We start from the raw sequence: 10535 nt of genomic DNA, 5'->3' as shown, positions 1-10535 counted from the left end.
AAAAAAAAAAAAGAGCAGTTGTTGATCGTACAGAGGGCCCAGGTTTGATTCCCAGACCCCACAAGGCGACTCACAATTGTAATAATTCAAGACCCAGGGGATCTGACTCCTTCTGGCCTTTATAAGCATTACGTGGTATATAGATATGCATGCCAGCAAAACAGCCATACACATAAAACAAAAATAAACTTTAGCTGGGTGGTGGCGGCCTTTAGTTCCAGCACTCAGAAGGCAGAGGTAGGCAGATTTCTGTGAGTTCAAGGTCAGCCTGGTCTACAGAACAAATTCTTGGACAGCCAAAGTTAAAAACAGAGAAACCTTGTCTCAAAAAATAAATAAATAAATAAATAAAAAATAAACTAAAAGAAGACCTATAATTGAAATATTTGAAATTAAAAAATTAAATGCTATTATCCCAAATATTGACATGGCAAAGGATATCTTTTCTCATCATTTTTATAAAACACTGATCATACTACAATTTCTAAGTACAAGCAAGGCCACAAGTACTAATAAGTGACTAATTTCAATAAAATCAATTGACACAGTAATTTATAAATTATTATAGAAAAGCAAACTACTTAGAATAATCAAACCAACTCAGAAAAAGTAAAACAAAGATAGAGGCTAAAACTAAATTTTTATGAAGCTATGCTCATCAAAAAGTATGATATTGGCATAGAAATGAACAAATAGTTGACCATAAAACAGACATTCAAAATCTGATATTTTGATTTTCAAATTTTTTAAGTCTTAGTTGGGCATGGTAGTTCTTGTCTTTAATTCTAACATTCCAAAAGCAGGAGAATTGCTATGAGTTTGAGGCCAATGTAGGCTACATAGTGAATTCCAAGCCAGCCTGGAATATAGTATGAGATCTTGTCTCAAATAAAAAATAAAATAAAATCTTGGTTCCACAAAAATGTTGTAAAGAGAATGAAAAAACAAACTATAGAGTGGTAGAAAATATTTGCATTTGCATGTCCAACAAAAAAAATTGTATCCAGAGGCAAAAGAAGCACCTGTCACTTAGTGTTATATTGGCTTAGTTTATAAATTAGCATAGTCTGACATGTGTACATGTGTGTGAGTCCAGAGGTTGACATTGGGTGTCATTCTTCAATCACTTCTCTACTTTACCTTTGCTGACAGTGCCTCTCACTGAGCCTGAAACCCACCAATTCCACTAGACTGAATAGCCAGCGAGCCCCATGTTCCTTGTGTTTCCACATTCTTACTGATGGAATGATAGGTATACATCACTGTGCCCAGCTTTTACGTGGGTGGTGGGAACCTAACTCAGGTGTGACTAAGCTATCTTCTCAACCCTCTAAGTAATTTAAACATTACTTAAACCAATGGAACAGAAATAAGCTAAAAGTTCATCAATAGAAAACATAAGTAATTATACACCTATTATTAAGGAATATTATACAATGATTTGAAAGTGAAGTAAATCTATATGCACTAACTTGGAATAATATATAGACTGGTTGTAAAAAGGAAGAGAAAAATATTGGACAATCTCATTTATGTGAAAAGAAAATTACAGATTTTCTAAGAAAATTTCTAGAATAATACCACAGAGCTAACAGCTTTTGTCCTTAGGAACAACCCTGAGAAGGGTAGGGTGTGGGAAAACTTCTATTCATTCCTACAATGTTTGAATTCTGATGAGAAGAATAAATGTCTAGATTATTTGTGAAACACAAAAAAGAAATCAACTTTCTTCAAAAAAAAGGGCAATGATAAAAACTAACTTTTTGACAGCCTTGGCTTATGTAATCAAGTAAATGAAATACAATGTACTGAAAGATTTGCCTGAAAACAGACTGAGCTTCCATTTGTTAATACAAACATTGATGGCCTGCCAACACAAAGAACTGGGTTATTGTCCCAGTTGTGCTAACTAGCTTCATTACATTAGCATGCTAAATATATTATAACTATGGAATGTGTAAGAACCTAAATCAATTCTTTTCTGTTTCTTCTGAGCATCAAACACTGAGCTTACTTTAGAGATAGCAGCCAGTTAGGGAGTAGAAACTACTCACAAGAGTTGAATTAAACAGCACTGCCTGACCTTGTCGAAGTGTCTCATCGTTGCCCTCTAGTGGCAAAATGAATTCCTGCATCTCTTAGTAATCAGAGGGATTTTTCAAAGATAGAAAAAAAAAAGAGCAGTCTCTATAAAACAAAACAAAACAAAACAAAACAAAAGGTTCTCAACCAGGGACTAAAAGATCAAGGTTTATGACTAGGTTCTCTTCTGCTTTCAATCTTGTCTATCATCACATACTCCACACATCTCTAATCTATTCATTATCCACTCTTAGCACAGGGCCATTTTAACAAACAAACAAAAAAACTACATATGACAAAAGATCTACCCAAGTCTTCCAAAATTATGAAACACTAACAAACTTTCCTAAACTAGCCTGTTGAAGACAAAATACAAACCAAACTGGAGGGGGGTTGGTGAGTCACCCATAAACCTTCTCCAGACTCATCATCTTTCTGAATCAATTACTGGAAAGTTTGTTCCACTCTGAAAATATCATTTAAATGACTTTCATTAAGGGCAGCAAGGAAAGCCACTCAGGGAGCAGCACTGCAAGCCTCACCTGCACATGTAGAGCAGAGGAACATGTTTTTGCCTCCTGCCTCCTCTATATCAATGCATCTTCAAAATAGCTGAAAACTTAGGGAAGCAGCTTGATGGTGCAAAGGATGAGAGATGGGGGACTTTGGGCTTAGGAATTTGTGGAGTCAAAAAATGATGCAGGGCAAGGCATGGTGACACACAACTGTAATCCCAGCAGAGGCAGGCAGATCTCTGAGTTCGAGGTCAAGCTGGTCTACACAGTGAATTCCAGGACAGACAGAACTATGTAGAGAGGCCCTGTCTCCGGGGGGGGGGCATACGGTTATTATTCAAAGAAATGCTCATATTTCTGCATCTGTGATGGCTACATACTAAACAGAACAACATTCTTTGATTGAGCAGCAGAAACAAAAACCTTTCCAAAGTCTCCTAAGAGTAAGAAATTTCTAAACCAGAAATGGAGGGGAGGGGAACCACTGGGCAGCTTGAAATTCAGGAAGTGCTCTTGTTACAAATTCTAGAAGTATCCATGTATTATTGCACTCTTCTTATAATCATGAACTTCTACATGATATGTGCTCTTCAATATGGAAACAGAAGTATTGGTGAATATGGACAAAATAAGGACACCAGTTGGAAAGCTATAAACCCAAGTACCAGGTAGAATCGCATTTGGAGTGGGATGCCTCCGCAGAGTGAAAACCATGGCAGGGTAGTTACCACCAGCACACTTTGGTTTCGCAGAGAAATTAGGAATTATGAAAGACAGGGATCCATCAATGTACTTCCAGCCTCCCCCCCAATAAAGGGGCAAGAAAGGCTAATATCTGTTTATATGCAGCTCCCTGGGGACTAAAGTGGTTCTTGCTTTGCTAATGGCTAAAGACAAATCAGTAGCAATTAGATCTTTAAGCAGAATATTTTAAAGGTCTTATCCCGAGAACTCTAGATATAATGAATTTTTGAGTTGTGGGCAGCTTAAAGATGGTCATATAATGTGTAGAAAGATGTGTTTTTCCAAGTGTCCCTTATTTCATAATAGCAAATGTCAATGGTTCCTGCTGTACTAAAAAAGCATAGTGTCATCATAAAGAATATGCTGAGAAGAGACATGATGAGAAAAGAGTTACACTGTATGGTAGGCTCCCAACAGGAGTGTCCTATGATAGCTACAATGACAGTACTCATTACAGTCCAAGAGGAATGCAGCAGCTTCACTAAAGTATCCTACACAGGTATCCTCTTACTGTCCACTTCCCTGTCCCTCTCTCTGTTCTCCTCACTGTGAAATGGAACGCCAGTCAGACACAGGGCACCCTTTAGAGATGTCTCTGCGGCTGCTCCAGAATACAAACTGGCGATGGGACTTTTAGCCCCAACCCACCTCCCTCCACAGCTGACTGTGGCAGCATAGAGTGATTGAACACAGCGGGCAAGAGGTACCAGGCCAGCCTGCTGCAGGGTGCTGCAGCAACACAGCTCGACGTAAGATTTCACTTTCCGTCGTCCACCGGCCTCGCCTGTAGCTAGGGCGCTGAGAACAGTTACGTTTGGCGCGCCTAAAACCAGGGACTCCCCAGGACCACGCACAGCCACCCCACGGGCATAGAACCGAGGACACGAAAGCCAGGGGTGAGTCGGCGCCCCTACTCACATAGCGCTGCAGCTTCCTCTCGGGGGGCGACTTGACGAGCCAACCCGTGCACACGGCGTCGCCCGTGCTCATCGTGGCCGCTAATGCCGCTACAGCGGCTTCCTCCAGCTGGGCTGGCCGCCTGCAGCAGGAGGAAGTCTAGCTAGGGATGCCCCGGGGCGGGCCCGCCAGCATAGCACCGCCCCAAGCGGCCGCGCGACGCCCCCACCTCCGGCCCCGCGGACTTGAGGAAGGGACGGCAGCCAGGCGCTGTTCTAGAGCCTAGACGGCCAGGGCAAAAAACAAGCAGCAAAGTTTAGGAAGCCCCTTCGAGCAATTGCTGTGCCACAAGAGGCTCTGCCTCTGGAGACCCCAAGCAGGACGACCTGCAGCTCTCACCGAGTGCCTAGAGTGCTATCTTCATAGTCATAGTAAAGGAAGGAAGGAGCCCGCCCACGAGAAAAGCTTTAAGTGACCCAGTGGTAGCATCACAATGAAGCTGTTGCCTCTATCCACCCCTGAACACTCATGCCAACAAGGGTTGGTCTGCTGGCCTCAGGGGTTCAAGAACAACTACCTATGGCCCACATTTGTCATATATATAGTTCAGAGAGGAAGTCCTCTTCCATTTTCCTGTCCCACTTGATTGCTTGCAGAGTACTGTGATTTTTCTTCACCTATTCCAAAGATTATTGTCTTTAGTGATGAGCTACCTGGATAAAACTGTTTAAACATTCTAATGAATGCAAGTGATCCAAATTCAACAATAGTACTATCTGCACCTTCTCTGATTCTGGGGCTTTAAAGAATGAATCTAGGGCTGATTAAGCCAGGTTGTGTGCTATGTACATATTCTAAAAACAAACAACAGAAAACAACTAATGTTTATTGTGATCGTAGTACCATATGCTGGCCATTGTCATAAGTGCTTCACAGCACGAACACAAACACCCTATAAAATATATTGTCAATTTTGACCAAACATAAGATGAGAAAATAATAATAATGTCCCCTCTATATAGCACATACCCAGGAACTCACTCATAGCAGTTAGAGTTAGTTGTCTGTCTCATCCCTCTAAACACCACCTGCTCTTTGTGAACACACTTTAAAAACTGGAAAGCACCACAATAAAGTTAGAATTAGCCCATGTGATGTTTGCTGGCATCTGGTCAGCTTTCTAATCTGCAATGATCTTTTTCCCTGGTGTGATGCTTCTTACTTGGAAATGACACTTAAAAGAAATAAAGAAATTACAAAACAATTACCACACTACATTTACAATGTCTAGGGAGAGATGACCATCTATATGGTATGATTCATTGTCATTGTACAACCAGGGAGAAAAAAGAATTCATTTGAGGTGTTTCAAGTGGGGAGGGATTAATTTCACAAAGGTGGCACTTAGCAAACTCATTGGCAGTACAGCAGCAATGAAATCAAGGAGTGCCACTAGTCACAGCTTCAAGGCACATCCAGAGTACAAAGCAGAGGCTGAGAGTCAGTTTCTGTCACAAAGCTGGATTCCAGCTGCTGCCAACTCATGTCTCAGACCCTATTTCACTCTGACCATCATTGCAACCATCTGCCTCCTCTCAGAGTTTCAAGTCTCACATTAGCCTATATAGTTAGCCAAACCCAATTCACATGAAGAAATATAGAAAAGAAATATAGGTAATATCTTTATTTAGCTTCCTTACCTCTCCAAATACAGAGGAGAAATCTAAATTGAAACTCTTCTTGCTACTTAATACATAATACACACTCCTTGTATACAAAATAAAAAAGCACAGCCAGGTGGTGGTGGCACACACCTTTAATCCCAGCACTTGGGAGGCAGAGGCAGGCAGATTTCTGTGAGTTTGAGGCCAGCCTGGTCTACATGGTGAGTTCCAGGACAACCAGGACTGTTACACAGAGAAACCCTGTCTCGAAAAACAAGCAAGCAAACAAAACAACAACAAAAAACTATAGAAACAACACATTCACACAAAGCAATGCTATTATCTTTTCTACAAATTAAGAAAATACCCCTAAAAGAGCTCAATGGTTCCATTGTATTGTACAATTACTCAATCTAGCCATGTCTGCAGGATAGTTTTTCTCCTAGTTCAGGTACCATCCCATATCAATAACCTACAAGCTAAAGAAAAATATATAAAACTAAGCTTTATGAACTTTTACTTGACATGCACAAAATATAGACAAAACGAAGACAGGAAAAGTTGAGGAGAGGGAGAACACAACAACAATATTCTGTGATTGCTCATGAGTCTAATTGGTATGTCTAATTTATTTCCTCTATTTACTTTCTAGCTAGGACATCAACTGATAAAAATTCTTTGTCTAGTGCAGTGATTCTCAACTTTCCTAATGCTATGACCCTATAATACAGTTCCTCATGTTGTAGTGACTCCCCCAACCATAAAATTCCCATTCCTGCTTCATAACTGAAATTTGGCTACTGTTATGAATCATAATGCAAATAACTATGTTTTCTGATGGTCTTAGGTGACCCCTGTGAAAGGCTGAGAACTGCTGGCCTAGTGGGTGAACAAAACTTTTTATTTTCCGGTTAAGTCTAGAATCCCAGTGATCTTACCTGAATATCTCACTGTCAGGAGATGCTCTGAGGATCCTGTGGATTCAAAAACATAGTCCCTCTGGTCTTCTTGTTTAAATACAACCCTTGATAAAATTTCCACTTGATAATCACATAATTCATACTATAATTCATACATAATCACATAATTCATAGCTAGAATCTATGGTTGCAAAGTTTCCTGGCATAAAGAATGTCAAATGGCCAGGTGACAGTCTCAGTTTTCAATGTGTCAAAACCAATGTCTCATCCTTGGAGAAGCATTTCTCCCATTGGGACCCAAAACTTTCTAACCAGAAGAACTCAAAGTTCTGGTTATGGAAAGAAACACTTGAAAGTGGGTTGTTATGTATAATCATAAAAGGAACTACTGCAGATTGCAGCTCTTAATTCCAGACACTTATCAATCCTGACCTTGGGGAAGTAGTGTTGTTTAGTGGTCACTAATTGAACATATTATGATGATTTCCTTGGTGAGAAATGCTGTTACTTGAAGTATTGCAAATGCAAATATAGAGATAATCTAATAAGTATAAGAGCCAGAAGAAATGTGGCTTTGAAAATAAATTCTTTTTTTTTTTTTTTTTTTTTTTTTTTTGTTTTTCGAGACAGGGTTTCTCTGTAGCTTTGGAGCCTGTCCTGGAACTAGCTCTGTAGACCAGGCTGGTCTCGAACTCACAGAGATCCGCCTGCCTCTGCCTCCCGAATGCTGGGATTAAAGGCGTGCGCCACCACCGCCCGGCTTGGAGCTCCACAACCTGGTCCCCGCCCCCCCCCCAAAAAAAAGCACCAGTACAGTAAGGGAGAAGCATCGAGAGACAGGTCCCACCATCCACCAAACAGAACGGGCGACAAACCACGAAGCGGGGACGCCTGACACGCTTCACCACGGGCAAAAGCAAGGAAGCCAGTCACCTCAAAAAGCCGCACGGGAAAGCACACACGGGCCCAGCCCCAAAAGGCAGCGAGACACAGGTCGGGCCAGACGGAAAAAATAACACCCAGCGAGGCTCAGAAGAGAGACCGCCACCTAGCGTCCTTTAATGTCACCCAATTAAAGGACAGCGTGTGAAGTGTCTATTAAACTGAAAACAAATTACTGACCTTCCAGTGGACATAGTCCAATTTCTGCTGCCAGGTGCCTGGTTGGCCCTTCCAGAGAATTCAGCTACATTTGGGGAACTCATTGTTGGTCTTGGTTGAGGGAACATTAAACAATGAACATTGATTATGAACCTATCAACTGTTTCTAGTTTTAGGGGTCTCATTTATGGATGATTCTCAAACTTGTTCATGCCTCTATAAGAAAGAGCAGTCTAACTTTGAAAGGGAGGGAATTCAAATAGCAAACAGATTTTTTGTAGTGATATTTCATTTGTATTTTAATAGATAAAGCTTGCCTGAAGTTCAAAGAGTAAAACAGCCACACTGATCAATCAGCCTTACAGACCAGGCAGTGGTGACACACACCTTTAATCCCAGTCGCCAAACTAGATTGTCATAGAAACTAGGTGGTAGTAGCACATGCATTTATTCCCTTTATAAAATGGAAGGAGACAGCTCACACACACAATCTCATTCTGAAGCTTCCTTGAGGTAGGATTGCCACTTCAGGCTGAGGTAGAGGTAAGAGCCAGTAGCTGGCTATTTTGCTTTTCTGACCTTCAGATTGAGCCCCAATTTCTGTCTCTGGGTTTTTATTAATCGTGCTACAATTTTTGGAAACTGAATTTACTTTTACAGTTTATTTAAAATAGCTCTAGTGAAACTGGGTAGGGTAGCATTGTGTTTATCCTGGGTTTAGTTTTATGATTCATTCAGTAATTTAAATCCTATAACTAGAAGGAAACATAGAAATGAGTGATTGCTATTACAGAAGAGTTTCTTTGTCAGTTATGCCAAGAAGATCATATGAATGGCTCAGTGATTAAGAGTATATACTCTTGGGGGCTGGAGAGATGGCTCAGTGGTCAAGAGCATTGCCTGCTCTTCCAGAGGTCCTGAGTTCAATTCCCAGCAACCACATGGTGGCTCACAACCATCTGTGGTGGGGTCTAGTGCCCTCTTCTGGCCTTCAGGCACACATGCAGACAGAATATTGTATACATAATAAAAAAAAGAGTATATACTCTTCTTACAGATGACCTTAGTTCATGAGACTCACAACTGCCTTTAATTCTAGTTCCAGGAGAACCAATGTTTGGGCCTCCATGAGCACCTGAATTTCTACCTACACACCACATTTTAAAATGGTCATGAGGACTTATTTACTATGAGAAAAGGGAAAACTTGAAAAGTACATGGCCATAGAAAATTTTTTCAGAAGGAAAATTAGAAAACCCAAATCATAAGCTAGTCTAGGGGAAAGAATTACATATCTGTATAAGGGACAATAATAAGGTTGGAAAGCTTGTGCCTTTCTATATCTCCTCCCTCTTGTTCATCTTTTACTTGAGTAAATCTATGAAGCATGAGACTTAAAAGCCTGAAGTGCCAGGGTATAAGTTTAGATAGGCTAACCCACTCTTTCCTATGCAAACATCTACAAAGTGCTTCTTTGTAAGTGAAAGCTACTTCCATATATCCACCTTAATGTTGAAATTTGGCTTTTTCTTTTGTTATTTCAATGAAATTTTTCATTTCATATTATACTGTTTCTCATGTCTCACAAAAAGTTCTATCATTATTGATATACTTAAAAGCTACATGAAATTGTCCCAAATCCAGATCAAATACATCTTAACTCATTCTATGAAGCCACTGTTATTCTAATACCAAGATCAGAAAAAGGTTTTGAAAAGAAAATGAAAACTATAACCCAATATGGCTAATGAATATATACATAAAAACCCTAAGCAAAGTAGAACCAACTAAAACAAATACATAAAAATAATTGTATACTATGATCAAATGGGCTTTATCAAAAAAGGGGTGGCTTGTTCAGTAATTAAGTACTAATAATAAACAAAATTTTCTAGGCATATAGGCAAAAATTGAAAAGCCATGTGTAGTGAAGAGGAGCAGCAGGCCGCTTCCCACCACCAGGCTAGCTTTACACCTGAAATAATTACACAGAAACTGTATTCTTTTAAATACTGCTTGGCCCATTAGTTCCATCCTCTTATTGGCTAACTCTCACATCTTGACTAACCCATTTCTAATAATCTGTGTAGCACCACGAGGTGGTGTCTTACCAGGAAGGATTCTAGCCTGCTTCCATCTTGGAGAGGAGAGCTATGGCATCTGCCTGACTTGGCTTCTTTCTCCCAGCATTCTGTTCTGTCTACTCCACCCACCTAAGGGCTGGCCTATCAAAGGCCAAGCAGTTTCTTTATTAATTAACCAATAAAAGCAACAGATAGATAAATGACTCTCCTCCATCATTTCCACTTTTTCTGTTTAAAAAAGAAAGGTTTTCACTTTAACATAGTAAAATTACATATAAAAAAGTTATCAAGCAAGAATTACAGTTATAATATTTATATCTATTTTATCTTTTATCATAACTAAGGAAAACTATAACTATAATTAACCATTCTTCAACTCCATCAAAGACTCCAAAAGGATATAATGCTACCTAAGCAAATAAGAAATCCAAAACTCTAGAAATGACAGAGACATCTTGCTGCCTGTACAGTCACCCGAAGTTCTTTTGTACCATTGGGGCATCCATCTTCGGCCTACAGGCCCATAGT

General features: G+C 40.0%; 1 protein-coding gene across 1 annotated transcript in view; it reads right to left on the bottom strand.

The window, feature by feature from the left end:
• Positions 1-4331, bottom strand: part of Gab3 (GRB2 associated binding protein 3) — a 114672-nt gene extending 110341 nt beyond the window's left edge. Inside the window, exon 1 of the mRNA XM_005370672.2 lies at positions 4260-4331. Coding sequence (XP_005370729.1) covers positions 4260-4331 — 72 coding nt within the window. The remainder of the gene's footprint in view (positions 1-4259) is intronic.
• Between the last annotated feature and the right edge of the window lie 6204 nt (positions 4332-10535).

Source organism: Microtus ochrogaster, unplaced genomic scaffold (assembly GCF_000317375.1).
Source record: "Microtus ochrogaster isolate Prairie Vole_2 unplaced genomic scaffold, MicOch1.0 UNK85, whole genome shotgun sequence".
NCBI lineage: Eukaryota > Metazoa > Chordata > Mammalia > Rodentia > Cricetidae > Microtus > Microtus ochrogaster.
This window is presented reverse-complemented; position numbering and strand designations above follow the sequence as displayed.